Genomic DNA, 23923 nt, shown 5'->3' on the forward strand with positions numbered 1-23923 from the left:
TCCTGTTATATTTGTGGGAGTACGGCACCCACCAAGCCAGAAGCTTGTGTCCCCGGGCCAAAAATCAGATCCTCCTGCTGGGATGTAAAATCAGTGTATTGTTCATGAGTTTACAAAAGATACAGGAAAGTCGATGGAATAGCATTCTATGTCTTTTTTCAAATATACAGAATTATTCCTCTGTATGTTGATCTGAAATTATTAGAGAGTCCCTTAAAAAAGAAGAGGCAGCTTCTCCAAGTGTTCTGTACGAGTCTCCAAAGCTTCTAAACGTTTTCAAAATGTAAACGAATTTTTTTACTGCAGAGAAAAAGGGTTTTGTATTACCTACACTTGTAGCCCATATATGAAACAATGCTTTGTAAGAAGTTAAAGCAACAGTCTGTAGGTTTGGGGAATTTGGGAGAATGTGTAATTGCACTGAGCTTCCAAGTACTTCTATAACAAGCATTATAGAATGGATGAATCTGGTGACTACAGCAACGATTCTGTTGTGCTTATTTTTAGCATACCAGCTCTCATCAGCTTATATTTCTGCATTTCTTAAGTTTAAAGCTGCAGTCTGTAATTTGTGCATTCCAAAAACAGGGTGATCTATGGCGTCAACTTAATGTCAAGAGTCGGGGTGCAAAAATACCAGATGAAAAAAATTACCCTCCGTGTTTTTGAGTGTGTGAATTAACTTCTTGTGAGTGCAAATGTGAAACTCTCAAGCAAAAAAAAAAAGGGAATTGTGTGCACGCTAACCAAAAAATCTCTCCCGAGCCTCACTTTTTGTCCTCTCAGGGTTTTTTTTTTTTTTTCATCTCAAATTCACAGTTCTCCTCGCTCGCTATGAGAATTATCTGTGGCTGTTTTTGCTTGAGTGTTGAAAGGGGTGGATTTCACAGTTTGGGTGCTCACTAAAGCAAAAACAGCAGCTGCAGATAATTCTCATAGCGAGCGACTGTGAATTCGAGAGGAAAAAAACAGCAAAGAGGAGTGTTCAGTGGACACAACTCCTTTTCGCTCACGAGAAGTAAATTTACACATGCAAAATGTTAAAACAGGTTGGTTAATTTTTTTTTATCTGGAATCTCTTTTCAGAGTAAATGAATTTGGTGATTTTATAGGTAGAAATATCTCACCACTCAGGAACTCTGCTACTTTCAATGTAAAAAAACAAACCTTAAGGACTGCTGCTTTGAACTAAAGAAACATAGAATACGATTTGAAGAGAGATTTGAAAAGCAAAAAAAATTGTGTTATACTCCTCACTAAATTTGCCAGACTATGAAAGGTGACCGCACCATAGTGCGGGTTTACCACATGGTTGTTGCAACAACACAATCTCATCAGAGAGAACAATAAAACTTGCAAAACTTCACTGTCAGATTAAAAAAAGAAATAAATGGGCAGACGAAGCCTAAGTTTGCTATTTTGATATCTCCATGTTTAAAGTAGCTCTTTAGCCACTGTCAGTCCTTTTATAACATGTCTTATGTGTAGAGGAATCCACTGATTGAGAGGATCTTCCTGAGAGATTTGATGAAACAACTGGAAGAGAAACTGAAGGCAGAGAAGGAGAGACAGGAAAGACTGGAGAAGAGTTAATGGAAGAAGAGGAATGTTTGGAAGAAGGAGAGAGAGAGAGTGGTTCAGGAGAGTTCATTCTTTCAGCTGGAAACCTGAAGGCTGAGAAACAGCAGATATCGGACTTTGAAAGAGAGACAAAACAAGAGGAACAATCAATCTGCTGTTAAACATAAAAGACCTGGAGAGAAAAGAAAAGTGAAAGAAAAGGAATGCTCAGAAAGTTGCAGGAAAGTTAAAGGATAAAGAGACAGTGGAAATCCTAAATCCAGAGAAAGAAGAGTCAAACAGATGGAGGAGAAGTAAAATAATAGAAGCTCACAGATTAAGAAAAGCTAAAAAAAAAAAAGTTTTATAAGACTTAGACAAGATTCAGTCAAGGAGAAAATGGGGAAAGTGTGGGATCAGCTAAAAAAGAAGAAAGAGCAGATCCAGTGATAAAGCAGCCACTTTGCACAGTAATTGGCGGTTTTCACTCGTCCAAAAATATAATATATTTAAAAATATAAATAAATGAATAAAGCTTTAAAGCCTATTTTTGGTGTGGGACAAAATGTATTTCTATTTACATACATATAAATGAATAAAATAGTTCCGGTCACAGTGCATGAATAATTCAGTTGGGCACCACTTTTGCTGAAAGGACAACCTGAGGTGGAAAAAAATAAATCATAAAAAAATTACTCAAAAACATTAAAAATGAGCAGCTGTTCTCCAGGTAAGCTGTAGTTTTTAAAGTATATTTATTAAGCATGGTACATTTGTTAAGAAAACAACACATATGTTGCTAGCTGCACATTTTTTACACTGAGAAACTGTTAGCTAACGCTAGCTAAATGTCTGAGCTAAAACTTAGCTAGCATTAGCGCTAACAAACTAGTTGTTGCACACAACAGCAGGCAGGAGAAAAGCACAGAAGCAAGATACACTCATACACTTATTTAGAACAGAACTGTGTGTAAGTAATTGTTTAAAATAGTTTAATAAATTTTCATTTATTTATTTTTTTAATTATTATGTAATTTAATTAATTTGTTGCACTTCTTTACTTTGGCAATGATTTTGTCACTAAAGCAATCTGCTTACTACATTAAAATGAGTTAAAACACACACAAACACACACTTTTTTCAAACAAACTTGTTGTAGAAAAGTTTTAACTATTAATAAGTCTGTACCATATTTAGACCAGATACAAAAACGAGCCAAATCTGGATCAAATGTAATGAATTTGAATGTAGGACTGTGCCAGTTCTGTCCCAAATTCAAACCAGATGTACAAAACCGGTTTGGTGCCTGTTAACCTGGTTTAGGTAGGCCAGTGTTACAGGTGTATTCAGATTCAGAGTTGTGCTACTGTAGTGTATTTTTATAATTAAAGCTAGCAAGCTGAATTAAATAGCTGGTGGAATACTTAGGCTAAAAGCACCATTATGAGAATATACTCCCAGCTGAATTACAGGCGGTATAAGGTGTATTGGGGTAGGAAGCTGTTTAAGATTTAAAATGAACACCAATGGGGGGGAGATTAGGGTGATCCACTTGACTAAGGAACTGCCACTGTGATCGGGAGATTGCAGGTTCGAATCCCGGTCATGCAGCTTGCCTTCAGGCTGCTGGAGCCCAAAAAGAGCACAACTGTCATTGCTGTCTCTGGGTGGGTAGATGGTGCTTTCTCCACACTTCACTCAAAAGGGTGATGTCAGTCAGCACAAGGCATCTGTGAGCTGATGTATCGGAACCGAGTCGATGCGCTTTCCTCTGAGTGCGCTGTGAGGCTGCTTGGCAATGCTGCATCAGCAGCATTTTGAAAAGCGGAGGTGGCTGACTTCACATGTGTTGGAAGAAGCATGTGTTGGTCTTCACCCTCCTTGTGTTGAACCATCAGTAGTGACGGGGGATATACAGCTGGCTAGCAATGGCCCGATAGAGTAGGAGAAAAAAGGAAAAAAAAGGTTATCACTAATTGAAAAACCTTAAAAATATACAAGTAATACCTAATGATATAGACACACTTTGAATACACTTTAGTATAATATACTTCATTTAATACTTAAAATAAATAGTCAATAATTACACATTTGTGAATGGAAACTATCAGCCAATCAGAGCACAGGGGGGCGGGACTTGTCTGAATAGGGGTGTTGAGAGCAGTCCTTCAGTTCAGTTTCAGCAGTGTAGAGCTCAGCAGTAGGACAGCTCGGATCAGATAGAGTACAGGTGTAGAGCTGCAGCGCTGGTTCTCCTGGCTGGTTCTAGCTGAGACTGAGAGCTGGAGCTGGGCATGGCGGGGGCAGCAGGACTCAGCTTTGTGTTTGGAGTGTTCTCAGTGATTCAGTGTGAGGGGGTCTTCACTGAGGGGCTGAGAGGTGGTGGTGAGTACTCCTTTCACTCTCACTGACTTTCTGAAAGAGCAGGAGGAAGAGGTGGAGGTGTGTGAGCATGACTGTATGGCCATCAACATGAGCTACAAAGTACTACAGTCTTATTTAACAGTAACAGTTCAGTCTAAATATGTTTAGAGTAAGAATCCGGATCTCAATTCAGTTCTTCTGGACAAGTGTGAACACACCAGGGATCTGACTTCAGATATACAGGAGTTCATAGTACCCTTTAGTTGTTGTGTCACACGCAGTCTCATACACAGTGTAATCTCTGAAGTACATGCTATGAATGACACATAATGACACTTTTGGCCGACTGTATGCAAACAATAAAAAAAAAGGTTTCTGCAGAGATTTTTCTTATATTCTTTGGTCAGTGTCGGCTAATTGTAGTAGCATACGATTTTCCAGACTACAGTCAATAAATTAGTAAGTGTCAGTTTGAAAATTTGGCCAAATAAAAGCATTGGGCTGATGCCGATGTTTCAATATCTTGTATTTTGCTGGTTACCTTGATAGCAAAGAACATTGAATAAACAATAATTAAACATAAATTGTTGGGTTGCATTACATCTTTTAAAGAGGCCAATGGAAAAACAACCTTATTATTTAACATTGCCCAATATGCATCAGTTAAAGCAGCACTAGGTAGGATTTCCTTGATTCTTTCTCTTTTTAAAGAAGTAAAATTACAGCTTGAAACTCACTGCAGCGCTGCATTGAGGTGTAACAGGAGGAATAGCGGTGCTCTCGTGTCTGTGCCGGAGCTCCTCTGAGCTCAAACCAGACTCTGTAAGTTTTCCGAAGCGGCCGCGACCAACGCTCGCGAGAACTGCGACCTGCTTTCCCACCTTTAGTTCTAACAGTTCTACAAGGACTACTGGTTCATTCTTTACAAACTAACATACAGACACTCTGGCAGAAGCTGAAAAGAGACCGAATATATCTGTGAAAGCCAGAAATCAAGAAAGAGAAACTAATCGGCCTGAAACATTTATTACACTCTGCAACGGTATGGGGGAGCCCACGCTCCATTCTACAATGCAAGAGCACAGTAAAGCACAAGATATACAAATTAAATGTAATTACAGTTTAATATAACCTATACTCATAAAACCAAGATATTGAATCAATGTCAAATTAGAATGTAAAATGTTTTATATGGTGTGTAAATGTTTTGATATTTGACAAATCTAATGATTATTTTTTCAGTAAGTCAATTAATCACTGCTTTTTTATGCCGTGCCCATAAGTTTAAATGAGGATAAAGTATTAATATTTAGCGAAAAAAGTTTAAATAGTTGAGTGTAAGCTGTGTGTGTGGGCCCATAAACCCCCTCCCACTGTGATTCTGCCCAGGACTTTGTGTAGTGTGATGCTGTTACAAATGATCTATTAGTCAATACTGAAATTTAGAGTCAACATTTTTTTTTATCTATATTGTCAATTATATTGACTAATTCTTGCAGTCCATATACAGACCAGGGCCTGAATACCACATTAACAGTTTTACATGCTGCCATAAGGGTTCCCAATAATATCGTTCCTGTTAGACAAAAACCTGAGAAACTTTCAATTACAACTGCCAGATTAATATTATGTCAAAGTGTAAAAAAAGGTGTTGTGCTATTTAAAAAAAAATGGCAACCCCAAGTATGCATTTACACTGACGCCATTTGAAAACAAACGCAAACTGCAGTACCATACATACGGGCGTATGATCAACTCTGCACCTGATTTATATACACTATATATTATATAAATGATATGAATTATATATTACAATCCACATTTCTTTAAATCAGTGCATATATTTTATTTTTTTTTGCATATAATGTTTTTGTTGTTGATATTGGTCACATTGACATGAATACAATGCAACACATATTCGGGGGTAAATATGGATGCATACATTTATGTATCGTTGCTGTCCAATGAAAAACAAGTATCTCCACAATGGCAATTTACAGGAGAGAGCTAAAACTTACTTACCTTTGAATGGAAGTTAATGAAAAAGAGTTTATTTTGTGTAATTTTTTAGAATGCCTATTGGTTTGTTCATAAAGACATTTTAGCACAGTGTAAGGCACAGTTTGTGTGTTTGAATTATGTGGTAAACTAAAAATCCACAAAAATGGAGATTCCTTTTTTTCATTGGACAGCGATGATATTAGGTTTCCATATATAAAAATGATTAAATTGATAAAAGAAAAAAAATTGCAATTGGTGTATGTTTTTTTTTTTAACAATGCTTGTACTCCTGTTATTAGAGCCTGTTATTAGAGTAATGTTGCTATAATATGTAAGGTACACACATGAACCCAAATTGCAGTTTTACCTGAAAATTTCTGTACAGATACAGGGCAGCTCTAGACTCACCAGATCCCACTAAACTGTCACATTGTGATTCATGCTATACTTGATGTTTGTACAGCTGTGTAAGTGAGTTGTCTGAGCAACTTCACAGCTTACGGTAGAGGTCACAGACCCCTATCTGTCTGTCCGTACGTGTGTGTACAGTATTGATGGTTTCATCATTCAACCTAAATCAAAAAACATTCTGTGGGAAACAAAACTAGCCATCAATAAAAAAAGTTTTCTTACTATGGTTGTAAAGAAAAACTTTCTGCCAGAAAAACACTATATATACACTAAGCAGTGCTGTGTAAAACTATGAAGTGCTCTCTGATGCCGAACGCACACTTCATATCCCTCATGCCCCAGGCCTGGGTTCTGGGATCTGTGTGAGGAGAATAACAACATGAAATTCTGATTAAAAACACAGAAAGTTAAACACATCCCCATCCGAATTCTCCTACGACCCCACATTGTTCCCCCGCCTGCCACTGCGAGGAATGTGAAGCATGTTTCACTCGGTCTTGTGAAAAGAGGAAGGAGTTTGACTGCACCGTCACTGGCAGGCCGGGGGAAAGGTGTTTATCTGCTCTGTGATTCAGACCGCTCTGCTTTTGGAGCTGCCCCCAGTCTCACAGTAGCTGAACATCTGCTCAGTGTGAATGAGATGCACAAGTCTGCCTGGGCTGATATGGATTTGCCATTTTATATCTAATAACAGCTGTGGTTGTAAAGCTAGCTCTGAACTTGATTTTTACAACATATATTTACAGTATATATTTATATTTATTTTCTGGTCTATTTTCATACATAAGGTGCACTGGATTATAAGGCACAATATAAGAGACACTATAGGGAACTTCTAATTCAGCAGGTCTCACCGCTGGGTGGTGGTGGAGTGGGGGGGGGGGGGTAGCTAACTAAGTTAAGTGAAGCTAAGCTAAGTAAACAAAACTGTAATAAAAAAGACGCTGGGTGTAAATCTTCACAGATTTGTGTCCAGAAAATGGTTTATTTGGGTGAGTAAAGCACTTCCATTTGTTTACAGTTAGCTTAGATTCTGAATTTCTCCAGCACTAAGGCTGGAGCATTAGCATTAGTGGCTAACTGTCAGCAGGTAATGCTAATGCTGCTCCAGCAGTGCTAGCCAGGGTTAGCAGCAGGCTACAGGCCGATAAAACTCACCTCTGAATGGAGAAATAGTGGTTAGCGGTTAATGCTAATCCAGCCTCGGTACTGGCGAAACTTCACTGAAACTCCTGTAAAATGCTGCACTTCAGTGGAGTGGTTTTACTGTTCCTTACAACCTGACTGATAGAATTCACACATAAGGCACACTGATGATATTTGGGACAATTTAAGGATTTTAAGTGTGCATTATAGTATGAAAAACATGGTGCAACAAAAGTTCCATACAGCTATTATTGCATGGACCTAAAATGTACATTAAAAACATACTCTATAAAACAGATTTCATTTAATTTGTAAAAATAATAAAAAAATAATAATAAAATATGAAAAAAAAACCCTCTTAATATTTCGTTCTTTTACCACAACGGTTGGTCAATATAATCAACAGCATCAACTATAGAAATCTGTTGTCACAGATTTTAATTGTCAATGCGTTGTTAAATGTGTGAGAGGTTTGCTGTGCAGAAACACGGGGAGGAGTAATGGGGTTCACACTCCTTAAAAAGGTCTAAACACGCCAGATAAGTGACAAGACAACAAGCTGTCAGATTCACATGCCAAAAAAATGAAAAACAAAACAAAACAAAAAAAACACATACATAGTTGACTTTTGCATACTGCAATAATAATTACAATGAAGAGTAGTGTTGATATTTTATTCTATAAAAACACAGTGTATAGATATCATTAAATATGCTGATAAATGAATTTACTAATAGAGCGGGACAGTATATCAATATTTTTTATTATATTGTAATGTATTTTCTTACCATATTGACAATAAGCATATCGAGGATTTTATCAGTGCTTACAGAACACCGACTGAACTGTAGATTTCATTATAGAGAGGGTAAAAAATTGTATTTTGAATAGCGGAACAGCAGAGTCTGCTTCAAATATTATTATGTTCGCTTCAAAATATGATAAATATTGTGTATTTTGACAAAGTCTTTAAATATTGTGATATAATTTATTATCAAATGGACAGGCTTTATCATTGCATATTTACATACACTAAGCACGGTGGCTTTTACACTGTTCATATAAATATTGCAATTGTATCATATGAATTTAATCGAAATTGAGAAACATATCATGGTATAGATTTTTGCCATATTGTAAAGCCCTGTTTATTACTAATAATTTATGCTGAGATTTGTAAACTGCTTTTCTTTTTTTCCTATTATTGTAATTATTGTTGTTGTAATATGAGTTTTCATGATAAACTACAACCGCCTTTAATAACAACACATTTATTTTTGCTTCGACAAAATAAGCACATACCTTATGCCCTGGCTTTTATATAAATGTTTCATTTATTTTAAAACATTAAAAAACAGCTGTAGTAACTGTAATATAATTTCTCAGGCAGTGTGTGAGTAATCAGTTTATCTGTATTTTTTTTGTAATGCTCATTCAACTTTCTAGATATCCAGAGCGTGCTAGAGGTTCTTATCAACAACACTATGAACAATTCTGACATTTTGTCTATTTTTTGTTTGTAAGCATTTAATTACAAGATATTTAAGAAAAAAAGAAGCTTTAAAACAGTAGTTTATCTGACTTTTTTTTCCTATTTGTTATCAGCCTCCAGTGCAGTCTTTCAGAGATTTTCTGATGTAGTGAGTGCAGCCATGGACGTGAACCTCCACAAAGCACAGAGAGAACCAGGGGCAGAGCCGCCACCGTCCCTCAGACAGGGAGGCCACTCACTGCTCCAAGAGCGAGGTCAATACCAGGAGCACGGCAAGCCGGACTCTGAGCGCCTCCATGATATAGTGACCAATGACAGTCATGGAAACAGCTCACAGATTGAGGTAATCTTTTACTTTTATAGGCAGACACTTCAAAGATGACCTGGCAGGTGTTTCACAAAGCAGAACATTCAGACTGCATTTCATTCACTTTTTCAGAGAAAATAAATCAGTGAGCAGTAGTAGCAGTGTAGCAGCAGTATGTACAGTGGTGTGCAAAATCATTTGCTCCCCCTACAGGTTTTTCTTTAGATTTTCCTTTTTTATTATACCCTATGTTTCGCACTATAAGGTGCAATGAATTATAAGGTGCACTATTAATGAACATATATTTTCTGGTCTATTTTTATACACATGCTGGATCATAAAGAGCATTTTAAGAGACACTATAAGGAACTTCTAAATTAGGCCTTGCTGCTGGGTGGTGGGGGGGGGGCAAGTAAAGTAAAGCTAAGCTTAGTAAACAAAACTGTAATGTAAAAGACTTTCTTTTAAGTTAAACAAACTCTGGATGTTAATCTACACAGATTTATCTCCTGAAAACTCTTTATTTGGGTGAGTAAAGTGCTTTCGTTTATTTACAGTAAGCTTAGATTCCAGAATTTCTCCAGCACTAAGGCTGGAGCATTAGCATTAGCAGTTAACTGCTAATGTCACTTCAGCCTCGGAGCTGGAGAACTAAACTAAAACTGCTGTATAACGCAGCTTTACTGCTCCTCACAACCTGACTGGTAAAATTCATACATAAGGCCCACTGGAATTATAAGGCACACTGGCAATCTTGGGAAATTTTACCCAGTCTCTTTGGTCATATTGAATTATTAACACTAATCTTAACTGAGGTAAGTGAGACCTGCAGTTCTTTATATGTTGTTTTAGGTTCTTTTGTGGCCTCTTGGATGAGATGTCCATGTCCTTTTGAAGTAATTTTGATAGGCCGGTCAATACTGGGAAGGTTCACCGCTGTTCCTGGGAAAGTTCACTTAGAGAGAGTTAATGTGTTGGTTTTACAAACCCTAATCCTACTGTAAATATAATCTATTGTGTGTCTGACTGAGGGTATATGCAGATTCTGAGGGCAAATGTGGCTAGACATGTACACTGATCAACCACAACATTACACCCATTATCCAGCTCATTACAGCATTATAGGGACCGTTTGTAGTTCTATAATTGTAAAATGTAGTCCTTCTGTGTCATGACAGAGCAGCTATTACTTGGGTGGTGGGTCATTCTCAGCACTGTAGTCAGTGGCACTGACATGGTGGTGGTGTGTGTAGTAGTGTGCGTTGTGCTGGTACAATAGAGTGGATCGGATACAGCAGTGCTGCTGGAGTTTTTAAACACTGTGTTGATTCAAGTTGATGTAAAAGTCAGAGAAAGAAGCTCATCTGTTGCTGTACAGTTTGTGTTAGTCATCCTTCATCTATGGCCAAAGGCCACTGCAGGTGTACTGTTCTCAGTCCAGCAGTCACAGTGAGCTTCGTATGAACTCTAGCAGTGAGTGGATAGACATTTCTGTTGTGCAGTTTTATAATTTAGCTAAAAGTATCCAATTAACCTCCATGAAATACCCTGATTTTAATGAATGCCCCTCTCCCTAACAGAGAGACATGGACCACATCTATTATGTCTCCAAAATCTACGGCCCCACGGAAGCTGCAGGCCGGGACCTGTGGATAAACATTGAGCAGATGGACAAAGGAAAGATTCATGGAGAGATTTCCAACACCCACAGACAAGCTTTGGTATGCCTGTGCAACCCATAAATAAGTTGTTACTGTTGCATTTTGTTTTATTATTGCTTCTCCATAAAAAAAGGACAACTCAAAATCACCTTGTTATAAAAGGGAAAACAATGTCTAATAACCATAAACTAATGTTAAGTACTCTTTATTCCAGTATTTCATATTTTTTAAATAATTAAAAAAATACTTCAGAGAGTCTACTCTGATCAGAAGCAAATATTTGAAATGTTGTTACAGCCATTATTTAATTAAAGGACAACTAAGCAAACGATAAAGCTAACTTAAAAAAAGAACAAGGCAGCACCATTGTAACAGCCACACATAGAAGCAATTATGTTTGATTAGCCTATAGGGTATTCTAGTTAATATACATATTTGTAGACCAAAAAGACATTCTACATTTCTTTGATAATATTGAGTGTATCTTCTTGCCAACCTTCGGACAAATGTGTTCTGACAGTGGTTAAGTGAATAGAATGCAAAGGCAGAAATTGGCCGCAAATGTCAGTTTAGGGAATCAGTCTCATTTTTACAAAAAAAATGAATAAATACAAATAATCCCACATTTAGGTGACTTCTCAAGCTTGCCATGATATGTGAGGTTCAGGTCACATATTATTGCGACCCTGCTTTTGCCTTATCAGTGTTTGAAATCTTTTCAGGAAGACGTTTTCGACATTTTAATTAAACGCAGCATAGCTGAGATGATATATACAGCTCTGGAAAAACATAAGATACCACTTTTGTTTTCATTTTACCAAATTGAAAACCTTTGGAATATAATTAAGAGGAAGATGGATGACCACAAACCATCAAACCAAACTGAACTGCTTGCATTTTTGCACCAGGAGTGGCATAAAATTATCCAAAAGCAGTGTGTATGACTGGTGGAGGAGAACATGCCAAGATGCATGAAAACTGTGATTAAAAACCAGGGTTATTCCACCAAATATTGATTTCTGTTCTATTAAAACTGTATGAATATGAACTTATTTTCTTTGCATTACTTGAGGTTTGAAAGCATCTTTTTTGTTATTTAAGTCATTTCTCATTTTCTGCAAAGAAAAGCTCTAAATGACACTATTTGACTGACACTAATTGTTTTATGTTTTGTATCATCTTAGAAACATAGATTTAGTGCAGATGTTTGTTTGAAACTATGTTTGATTTTATTCTTGTTTTTACAGAGAGTGAACTTGTCCTTCGAGTTTCCCTACTATGGACATTTACTGAGAGAGATCACCATCACTACAGGCGGTGAGTTCTCAAGACACATCTCATCACATCCTGCATTATTTTAAAGCGATGATCAAATACAAAATTAGCTTACAGAGTAACAGACTAAGTGAACACCATGTACTGTTGTGTAATAACTCAATAAACCATCAGTGTGACAAGCACTATTAACTGCACTTAATCAGGAGAACTGGAAACTATTTATCATTAGCTAAGTTAACAGGTAAACAGAATGACTGATGTTGGACAGAGAGGTTTTCAGGGGTGAGATATATTTTTAATTCTCCTTTCTTAAATATTTGGTCTCATTTTGTTTATAGGTGGTTGACATTATGTGGCCTTTTTTGGTCCAGTGTGTAAAATATATGTAAATAGTGTTTAAAAAGTGCTGTTTTATATGAATTTACAGAACATTCATGGGATTACCATTTAATTTTTTCACAATTTTCAGTCAAACCAGAAAAAGATCATATGGCGTGACTGTCCTGATCACATTTCACAAATTTAGATTTTGAATAAAAACAAGCAACTTATTTTTTTTAAAGTTTAATCAATCATATATTAATAACTCAGATGTCTACTTGTGAGTCTGCTTGACTAAAAGTTTGGGCATATTATTTTGAAGCCACCATTAACTAAAACATTTTGTTCCCAAAATGAATGTCATATGGTGTGACTCCATACTCAATTATTTGGAGACCTTTAGGGAGTGGGGGTCTTCCTTCTTTCAGGAGGAAGAATAACACCTCAGAAAGACACTGACAGTTACAGGGTGAATTATCACTCTTTATTTTTTCAGAAAAATCGAGTATATCCAGCACTCCTGCTTCAGTTCCATTTTGCACTGTCATATGGTGTGACACATTTTACACAAAAATGGCCAAATAAAATTACTTTTTTAGTCAATATTACCTTTAAAACTACATTGTCATATTGTAGTTAGCATGGTTTTATGATGTTAGCATAAAGCCACTTTGCTAAAAGTCATGCTAAGCACATGAAATGTCATATGGTGTGACACAACGTCATATGGTGGGAAAGCGTTTTCTTGTCACACTATTTGATATGAACCAAAATAACCAAAAATTTGGTTTGTCGCCTGAGGGCAACACTATACTATAGAGCAGGGGTCACTAATAGACGGACCGCGGTCCGGGTCCGGACCCAGACGTTGTCCAATCCGGACCCAAACCAATAAACTACTGAGAAGGATTTAATTCTGACCGTGTTCATTTAAAGCGGCGGAACGTTTATTGTCTTTATGGTTAATGTGGTTTACAGCGCAGTAAACTTACAGACCAATCACGTGTGCTTTAAGATCACCAAACGCTCTCCTCTGCCAATCAGATCTGTGCAGATGCGAGAGCGCGGAGCCACACAGGCGAAGCAGGCGGTGAGAAGTGGGAGAATAAAGCGAGAAAAGATGAGAATGCAGATGGTGCGCACCAGAAAAAAACATTAAAATACCTTTATAAAACATACTAGCAGTAATGTAACCGAGCGGTGTTACTTGGAGGAATTAAAGAGAAACAACCGAGACAAGAGTCCAAAATATTCCACTTTACTCCACCTGATCAGAACTCCCTCAAGAAAAAAAAAACCCTCGCTCGCAGGCGCTCTCTTTACTCCCCAAAAAAAACCCTACATCAAAACTAAGGCAACCCCCAGGGACAAAAAGCATTGGCAACTCCCCCCATCAGTTTTACCCAAAACATAAGAAAGTCTGATACAGTAATAATATTAAATAATATAAAACTACTGTTTTTTTTTAAAAGCCAAGTTCAGCAAACATTTCTCCATATATTGTACGATTTATCATTCATGTAATTATTATTATGACAGACAGGCCTAAATCTAATATAAATAAAATTAATTAGAATAAATATAACATTTTGAAACAAAGTGAACACACAGATTCACATTATTAGACTCGATATGTTAAATTATTGAGGGTGCTTCCATTTATTTTATGATACTATAGAGGGTTTAGCTGTGCTTTTGAATGCCGGTTTGGATTTGCTGATTAAATCAGATTGGTGCTACTTTACATGCTGTGTGCATGTAGCTTTATTTTGAGATACCATAATCAATTCCAGTCTAGTCTATATTATTACAGTGTTTTGTTTGTTCAGGCTTCCTCTACACCGGAGGGATCCTCCACAAGATGCTGACAGCCACTCAGTACATCGCTCCACTCATGGCCAACTTTGACCCAAGCATCTCTCCAAACTCCACCATAGTTTACTGTGACAATGGTACAGAGGAGAATAGTAAACATATTATCACATATTTAATACTTCAGTCATTTTCTTCTGATTGTTGTAATGAGATGGATGTAATTTTTTCTCTTTTTTTAGGTTCAGCTCTTGTTGTGCAGTGGGATCACGTTTACCTCCAAGACGCCTCACATCTGGGTAGTTTCACCTTCCAGGCTGCTCTACACAGCGATGGCAGGATCACCTTTGCCTACAAAGAGGTTAAGCCCTGTTTTAAGTATCTTTTATTGGTAGAGAACATTACAGTCAATGGAGGTTCTTTAAAAAAAGACTCATAACCTCTTTTTATTACAGATTTGTTCTTGTTTCATGCCATGAAAAAAATTAAAAACGAATTTTACTGTTAGAAAATGTAACCATGGAAGTTACAAAGCACATATTTTACTGCTTTGATACATACAATTATAAACAGTTAAGGGAAGTAATGAATCAATAAATCAATGTAATGAAATGTAATGAAAATGATTTCACTGTTCAGATTCCCACTGACATCAATGAGATCAGTTCAGTGAATCACCCTGTAAAAGTCGGCCTTTCTGATGCTTTTGTGGTGCTTCACAAGATTCAGCAGATTCCTGGTGAGTACTAACCCTAAATGACATTCTCCAAAAGATGACTAAATCGATCGACTGTGCATCAAATGAATCCAAAATGTAATTGGTGTGTGTGTGTGTGTGTGTGTGTGTGTTGGCTGAAGCTGCAGTTTCTTGTACAATCACTAGATGGAGCTAGCACACGGCTTTAGTCAGTGCAGGACTCTGCCATTGTTTTTTCTTTTCTCAGATAGTAGTGTATCTAAAAAATATATATATATATATCAATAAAAAGTTACTTTATTTTAGTAATTCAGTTAAAAATGTTAAACTCATATTATATAGATGTATTAAACACAGAGTGATCTATTTTAAGTGTTTATTGGCTCACAGCCAATGAAAACAAAAAAAAAACAGTGTCTTAGAAAATTAGACTATTATATAAGTTATGTAAGAACAATTGGTACATTTGGCAGTGTGCCAAGTACTGCTGGAAAATGAAATCTCCATAAAAGTCTCTCCACAGTGAACACAGTGGATCAACACCAGCAGATGACATGTCTCTCCAAACCATCACTGATTGTAGAAACTTCACACTAGACCTCAAGCAGTTTGATCTGTGTGTCTCTCCATGTAACGCGGGACCAGATGGGAGGCGGACGTAAAAGCGGGTAAGACAAGATTTATTAAACAAATAAGCAAATAAACAAGTAAACATAGAACAGAGAAGCAAACCAAAACAAGCGAGGGGTAACAATAACAAACGAGAGATAAACTAACAAACAAACAGGAAGAACAACAAAAGCAAAGCTAGACTGATAATAACTAAACAGGGCAGTGGATATATACGGGGATAAATACGTAAATATACAAAATAAACAAAGAAACAAACAGGAAATAAACGTAACTAGAAATAACGTGACCGATAAATAAACAAGAGCGAGTAAATAGAAAGCAATGACGTGTCGTGACAGACAACGGGGGAAGGTGCAAAGACCGACAGCAAACGTAGATTAACAGGTACTATTTATACTAAACAAGAAACAATGAACACCTGGGGAGACAGGTAACGAGGGGCGGAGCTACAAATTAGACACACGTGACGGAAAATTACAGGAGAAACACAGGGGAACAGAGCGAGACCGTGACACTCCACACTTCTTCCACTCTTCCTAAAATTTACTGATGGTCAGTGATGGTTTGGAGAGACATGTCATCTGCTGGTGTTGATCCACTGTGTTCTATCAAGTCATAACAAACATAAACAATATTAACTGCCCGTTGTTCATTCAAAATGTGCCAAAAACAGCTAAATATAGGCACCAGAAGTAGACCTTGAAATATTACGTATAATAAAACATACAGTACCAGACAAAAGTTTGGACACAATTTCTCATTCAATGTTTTTTTTATTTTTTCCTACATTAAAAATGAATACTGAAGTCATGCAGACTATGAAGGAACACATATGGAATCGTGTAGTAACTTAAAAGTGTTAAACAAACCAAAATACTCTGGTCACTCTGATAAACTTCTCCTTTCCGTGGTTGGTCCTGTTGAAAGTCAGTTTCATCATAACATTTTTGATGATCTTTGCAACTTATTAAAAAAGAGCTCCGGTATAAAAAGTACTTTTGGTGTAATAAAACACCTATGTTGAATAGCCCACGTCCATTCTCCCGCAGTGTTCAGAGATCCAGTCATTTTTCGCAGTTTGTCCAAACATGCTTTAGATTGGGTGATATGGGGCATATTCTTTCCCCTGCAGATAAATCGCTTTTTACACCGTTATCCAGGCTTAAAGTAGCTCCGCACCTCATTGATAGAGCCCTGACATTTTTATTTATTTATTTATTTTTAATTTTTTTCCCATTTTCTCCCCAATTTACACGGCCAATCACCCAACCCACTCATTAGAACTCCCCCTATTACTAATAATGCCCCAACACACCAGGAGGGTGAAGACTAACACATGCTTTCTCCGATACCTGTGAAGTCAGCCACTGCTTCTTTTCGAGCTGCTGCTGATGCAGCATTACCAAGCAGCATCACAGCGCGTTTGGAGGAAAGCACAGTGATTTGGTTTCACTACATCAGCTCACAGATGCCCTGTGCTGCAGACATCACCCTAGGAGTGATGTGGGGAGAGAGCGCCATCTACCCACCCAGAGGGAGCAGGGCCAATTGTGCTCCCTCTGAGCACAGAGCCCTGACATTTTTAATAACTTTCAAAGTGCATAAGAAGCTTATTAAGAACCACTGTTTACAACCTGTAGCATTACTGGATCTCTGAACGCTGTGGGAGAGTGGAGGTGGGCTATTCAACGAAGATTAGTTACTTTTTATCATGTTTTACTACACCCAAAGTCAATTTTACACCGGAGTTCTCCTTTAAGTTCTTGAACTTTTTTCTTTCTATATGCTTCTCATTTCTACTTCTCTCACAGATGTCCGAAGAAGAACAATATATGAATACCATCGAGTTGAGCTTCTGAAATCCAAGATTACCAACCGCTCCTCCGTTGAGATGCTGCCTCTGCCGAGTAAGTCGATGCGAGTTTGCAGGCAAGGCTGATGGAATCAGACCAGCCCTTGTTGTGTTTTCAGGACCGCTGTGCCAAGTGGTATTTCTCTCAGTGTAGTGGTGTGTATTTGTTTGTTTAGTGTGAGGGAACTGCGAGAGCACCCTCCCTGTTTTCTCACCTCTCTGCTAAATTGTGTCACTGTTTCCTGCTCTTCCCACGATGCTAGCCTGCCTCCAGTTCTCCAGCTGTGACAGCTGCACTACGGCTCACATCGGATTCAACTGTAGCTGGTGCAGCCGCCTTCAGAGGTACTCTCTCACAAATGTCTTTCACAGTGGAACTGCTTTCCATATCACATACTTTTGTAGGACGTTTGATACAAGTGATGATACAACCGATATTGGCTTCTTTATTCTGTTAGTACTGGTGCAACAAGACTAATTCAGCTTGAATTGAATTTGTTTTTTGGGTTTTTTAGTCCTGTTACAATCACAAATGTATAAATGTATAAAATCCTCATTAAATAATTACAATTATTTAAATCCACTGATATAATTACAACACAATAGCCTAAAATGCAATTAAAATGTTTTATAGGACAATTACATAAAAAAAAAAAAAAAAAATCTGGAAGATGCTTTTTCCCACATCTGTTGAAGTGTCAGACATCCTAAGCTTAAAAAAATGTAAAGAGTACAAAGGTTTAAATAAAAACCCAAATGTTTAAATATACTGTTTAATTGCATTATTATGTTATTATATGGTGCACAACATACACCCCCTTCTTAAGCTTTTAATATTTGGCATTTACATTTAAATAAAAAATCTGTGTTAAAAAACAAAACAAAACAAGAAAAATCGATTTTTGTTCCACTTCAAAATAATATGCTGCTGTGCGTTTGTCTATTTTGGAATGTGCTGTATGCTCAAAGTGCAGAAATTGATGTATATTAACAAATTGAAAGAAATCACAAGAGAAAACATCTAATATTTTGGGTTCCTAATGCCTGCAATTAAATACAAGTGAAAGTAAATGTAAGAAACTGTTTTTTCTTGCATTTTTATGTTTATTTTCATGATTTGGGGTTGTAATTTTATGATTCGGAAACTGTTTCAATGTGCAGATGATCTCAAATACATGTTTGCTTAGAGAGCATAGCAGAAATCAAATAAACATTTTTTCCTTTTAGTGCAGTGTTCTGACTGGAAAAACAGGGATGTGTATGAGTTCAGTGAAAGCTATATAGTTAGTTTGTCCTGTTAATTTCTTAAAGGATAGGGTACAAAAATGTGCAAGCCAATTTCGTTTGTAACTTATAACTCATAATTTGGACATCATTTTTAAAACATAATAATCATAAACTTCTCTTAAAACACTTGAAGATAAGTAACCTCGAATCTACTGTTACTGTCATACATCTTTCACATAGTGCCATGTAGGTTTGGTTATTTTTTTCCTCCCTTCATTTAAAAACCTTTTTGAACCTTTTTTTGCATTTTGTGTTGTCTTTGAAATATTTAAAGGTCACCTTCCGTCGTTTTTTCTTTCATTTTAAAATGTCTAGTTGTGGTCTCTAGTATGAATGAATGACATGTGAGCCGTTTTTGTAAAAAAAAAAGTGCTCAGGTGTCTCTGTATAGCTCTTTTTTAATGGACTGTTTTAGGGGTGTGTCCAAAATGACCGGATTCCAGCTTTGCTCATGAATATTCATACATGCAAACAGCATGCAAATATCTCTCCTCTGATTGGCTAGGAGCACTGCGACGCCCCTCCACCGCTCTGCCGCTCACTGCCTCCCACCTCCTAACTGATGAGCGGTGATGTTGCGTCGCTTCAGCTCCGCCTCTGGGAGTTTCTCGAGCCAAGGTGGGCTGGTCTGTGAGTTTCTGCCTACGTAGGCAGAAAGATAATTCAAAATTCACCCGTTTTTCGGAGGGGGGGAGGGGGGATTTCTTTGCTTAGCTCCTGCAGACAATGGGGGCTGTAAAACAGTTTAATGTGCAGGTGTACACATTCAACTCGGAGAGACCTACTGTATTCCACAAAAAACAAGAAAAATCGGATTTTCGCGGAAGGTGAGCTTTAAGAGTGGCAAATATGCAAAAAATAAGAAATAATGACGGCAGCAAACACTTTTTCATACCACTGAATATGTGGTTGATACAGTGTGGTTAATTTAGTTGTTATCAATTAAAACAGACCAATAAAAAAACTAACTAACCTTTTTTAACTGTTGCTTTTGGAGAAGAGAGTTGCACAAAAATATGTTATTTTATTCAAAACGTAATCAGCAAATCATGAGGCAAACCACACATTGCGATTCTGAAAGTTTTTTGAGGAATCGTTGATCAGCATGAATGCAGTTTACTAGACAGCTGGCCGTCACATTAAATCAGAAGTGTGATACATTAGCATGCTCGCCAATTCTGAGTTTACATCCAAATAAGATCTTGCAGGGCTGCATAATGGCTTCCAGAAATTTGATTTGCATTCTGATGTGCAGATGTTCCAGTGGCTTTGACCGAAATCGACAGGACTGGGTTGACAGCGGATGTCTGGATGAGGTATAATGACATGCATTTTAAATATTTCACAAGACCGTCGTCCTCTTCGCGCTGCTTGTTTGTAACCTCCCACCATTTTTCACAATGGCATGCCAATGTATTTCCAGATGAAGAACCAGAGCTGCAGTCAGACTGCAAATATATCCCAGCACCTCAGTGTAACCATTACACCGCCAATCAATAAAGCTGTGGACGCAGGAACGACAGGGAAGATCTCCAGGTCTAAGGCTTCAGCAAAGCCTACCAGAACCTCCACAACGACCAGAAGTACCAGAACCGGCTCAGCCACAGACTCTTCTCCCAACAGCACCCATACTGAGGGCGAGTACACTACAAAAAGTGCACTATTAACAGCACTTAACCCCATATCTGAAATATTACATTTTCATTTAGTTCTCTGATGTAGCCTGAACAAGCACTTTAATATATGCAATCATTTAATAATCAACCAATCACAGACCAGCAATGCAGTGCTTCAGGTAATGTCATGCAGCTTCAGGTAATGCTCACATCAGCAATCAGAAGGGGGAATTGCATTATAGTATAACATCACTGTTGTAAGCAGTCTTATAGACAGAAAGAAGTCGATAAGAGTTGATCAGAAAGGTCAATAAAGAATGGACAGACTGGTTGGAGCTGACAGAAAGGCTACAGTAACCCAGATAACCACTCTGTGTAGAGATTGAATGCAGAAAGCATCTCAGAATGCACAAACAACCTCATCATAGATTCTGTTCTTCAGTCAAAAACAGAAAGCTGAGGCTGCAGTGTGCTCAGCACAGAATCACACAGCTGGACTGTAAACAGCTGGGGAAAACTGTATGATAAATAAAAGCAGCATTAACAGCATTTACTTGTGGAAATTTATGCAGTGGTGTAAAAAAGTGTTTGCCCCCTTCCTAGTTTCATGATTTTTTGTATGTTTGTCACACTTAAATGTTTCGGAACATCAAACCAATTTAAATATTAGTCAAAGACAACACAGGTAAACACAAAATGCTATTTTTAAATGAAGATTATTAAGGGAGAAAAAATCCAAATCTACATGGCTGTGTGTGAAAAAATGATTGCCCCCTAAACCCAATAGCTGGTCGGACTAAGCGGACTGCAACCAAGCATTTGCGATAACTTGCACTGAGTCTTTTACAGCGCTGTGGAGGAATTTAGGCTCCACTCATCTTTACAGAATTATTGTAATTCAGCCACATTGGGGGATTTTCCAGCATGAACAGCCTTTTTAAGGTCATGCCACATCATCTCAATCAGATTCAGGTCAGGACTTTGACTAGGCCACTCTAAAAGCTTAATTTTGTTTTTCTTCAGCCATTCAGAGGTGGACTTGCTGGTGTGTTTTGGATCATTGTCCTGCTGCAGAACCCAAGTTCGTTTCAGCTTGAGGTCACAAACAGATGGTCAGACATTCTCCTTCAGGATCTTTTGGTAGAGAGCAGAATTCATAGTTCCATTTATCACTGCAAGTCTTCCAGGCCCTGACGCAGACCATCACACTACCACCACCATGTTTTACTGATGGTATAATGTTTTTTTCTGGAATGCAGTGTTTCTTTTACGCCAGATGTACTGGGACACACACCTTCCAAAGAGTTCAACTTTTGTCTCATCGGTCCACAGAATGTTTTCCCAAAAGTCTTGAGGATCATCAAGATGTGTTCTGGAAAAGTTTAGACGAGCTTTAATGTTCTTTTTGCTCAGCTGTGGTTTTCGTCTAGGAACGCTGCCATGTAGGCCAGTCTCTTTCGGAGGGTGCAGGCATGAACACTGACCCTAACTGAGGCAAGGGAGGCCTGCAGTTCTCTGGATGTTGTTGTGGGGTCTTTTGTGACCTCCTGGATGAGTCGTCGCTGCGCTCTTGCGATAATTTTGGGCGGCCGGTCACTCCTGGGAAGGTTCACCACTGTTCCATGTCTTCGCTATTTGTGAACAATGGCTCTCACTGTGGTTGGCTGGATTCCCAAAGCTTTGGAAATGGCTTTATAACCCTTTCCAGACTGATAGGTCTCAATTACCTTATTTCTCAATTGTTCCTGAATGTCTTTGGATCTCGGCATTATGTGTAGCTTTTAAGGATCAGTGAGGGTATGCTTTAAAGCTCCACTAAGTAGGATTGAGATGTTGTGCTCGTGGGCTCCCCCTACAGTTGCAGAGTGTAATTAATGTAATTAATAATAATATGCAGCGCTGCAGTGAGTTTCAAGCTGTAATTTCACTTATTTAAAAAGATTAAAAATCAAGGAAATCCTACCTAGTGGGGCTTTAACAAGGGGGAAATCACTTTTCACACAGGGCCATGTAGGTTTGAATTTTGCTCACTTAATAATAAACAACTTCATTTAAAAATAGCATTTTTGTGTTTACCTGTGTTGTCTTTGACTAATATTTAAATTGTTTTGATGTTCCAAAACATTTAAGTGTGACAAACATGCAAAAATCAGGAAATCAGGAAGGGGCAAACACTTTTTTCACACTATTTTACATGATTTGGTTTGGGCTTCTGGCCCTACTTTTGGGTTGATAAAACCAAGATGACTATATTTTATCAGGCTTTTATTGAATCGGTTTTATCTTTTTCCTTGGTGGCATGGTTTGGAAATTTGACATGTTGTGTAAAGGAATCATGAATTGCCTGAATCAGATTGTAAAATGGTCAACTGAGCCGATCAGTAAGCCATTGTTTAATTTGAAGGCTTTGTATGACAGACAATTGAAGTTGAAGTAAGTAACTAAGTAATGCTATCCATACACTACATGACTTTGAAAAGACTCTGAAAAGACTTTTAACAGACTGATGTCTGACACCCTCACATCTAAAGACTTTACTTACAGACTAATGCCGTTCTTAAACCTAATGATTTTCAAGCGTTTTCTCTGTCGCAGACAAATTTCCAGAGTCGGGATAAAATCACAAGAGTCTTGCTGTATTACAGGATTGACTGTAATTTAATCATTTGTAATTTAATATGTAATATGTATTGTATGTAAACTCTACCAGAAGCATGAACATGAGAAGTAATCTCAGAAAGAATCTAGTTGCAGTCTTGCAGTTAGTGATCCCCAGTCTTTGCATAATCTTTGTCTGTGAGTAAAAATTCTGTGACGAGAGTGTCAGACTTTAGTCTGTTAAGTCTGTTTAGTCTATAGACAGTCGTGTAGTGTATGGACAGCTTAAGATTTTACAGATTTTAAGACTGGGGATCTTGTTGGGTCACTATTTATAAGGCTGCCACTATATTCTTTCTGAGATTATTTATGAATATATATATATATATATATATATATATATATATATATATATATATATATATATAATTTTTTTTTTCTTAAAGATTTTTATCTTTTTGACTCTGTTGTGGTGTAAAAGGGAAGACATGTCAAAGAGACACTTTTGCTCACTCCACAGCTCTACCGGAGTCTCATACATGTCCACCTTCCGCAAACATTACCAAACTTGCCTTGCCTCTTCCTGTAGCTCTCCTATTGGTTGTTGACATTGTTCACGTCACTATTTGCGTGAGTCGAGTCTCAAGACTTGTTCTAATATTAAACATGGTTGATTTTATCGGAGCGCCAAGACTAAGGACTAAAACTTTCAGTCCTAACCATCTTACACTAAATGATCGAGACGACTCGACCGCAACTCCACTGCAATTCAACTCTCTAGCAAGACTCTCGTGATTTTATACCGACTCTCGAAATTTGTCTGCGACAAAGAAATCGCTAAAAAATGTTAGATGTATGGTCGGCGTGATTCAATTTTAAGTGACAGT

General features: G+C 37.6%; 1 protein-coding gene across 2 annotated transcripts in view; it reads left to right on the plus strand.

The window, feature by feature from the left end:
- Window positions 1–2202: 2202 nt before the first annotated feature.
- The window catches only part of plxdc2a (plexin domain containing 2a), a 29698-nt gene continuing 7977 nt past the window's right edge, over window positions 2203–23923 (plus strand). The window contains exons 1-11 of one of the 2 annotated variants that reach the window (XM_049483059.1): window positions 2203–2290; window positions 9088–9317; window positions 10862–11002; window positions 12190–12259; window positions 14371–14493; window positions 14596–14714; window positions 14993–15092; window positions 17495–17590; window positions 17799–17880; window positions 20078–20138; window positions 20246–20459. In XM_049483059.1, the coding sequence (XP_049339016.1) occupies window positions 2272–2290; window positions 9088–9317; window positions 10862–11002; window positions 12190–12259; window positions 14371–14493; window positions 14596–14714; window positions 14993–15092; window positions 17495–17590; window positions 17799–17880; window positions 20078–20138; window positions 20246–20459 (1255 nt within the window). In that variant the 5' untranslated portion in view covers window positions 2203–2271. Of the gene's footprint in view, window positions 2291–3807; window positions 3946–9087; window positions 9318–10861; window positions 11003–12189; window positions 12260–14370; window positions 14494–14595; window positions 14715–14992; window positions 15093–17494; window positions 17591–17798; window positions 17881–20077; window positions 20139–20245; window positions 20460–23923 lie in introns of those variants that run through there. The other variant, XM_049483058.1, reaches the window with a different exon arrangement.

This window comes from Astyanax mexicanus, chromosome 8 (genome assembly GCF_023375975.1).
Source record: "Astyanax mexicanus isolate ESR-SI-001 chromosome 8, AstMex3_surface, whole genome shotgun sequence".
Taxonomy (NCBI): domain Eukaryota; kingdom Metazoa; phylum Chordata; class Actinopteri; order Characiformes; family Acestrorhamphidae; genus Astyanax; species Astyanax mexicanus.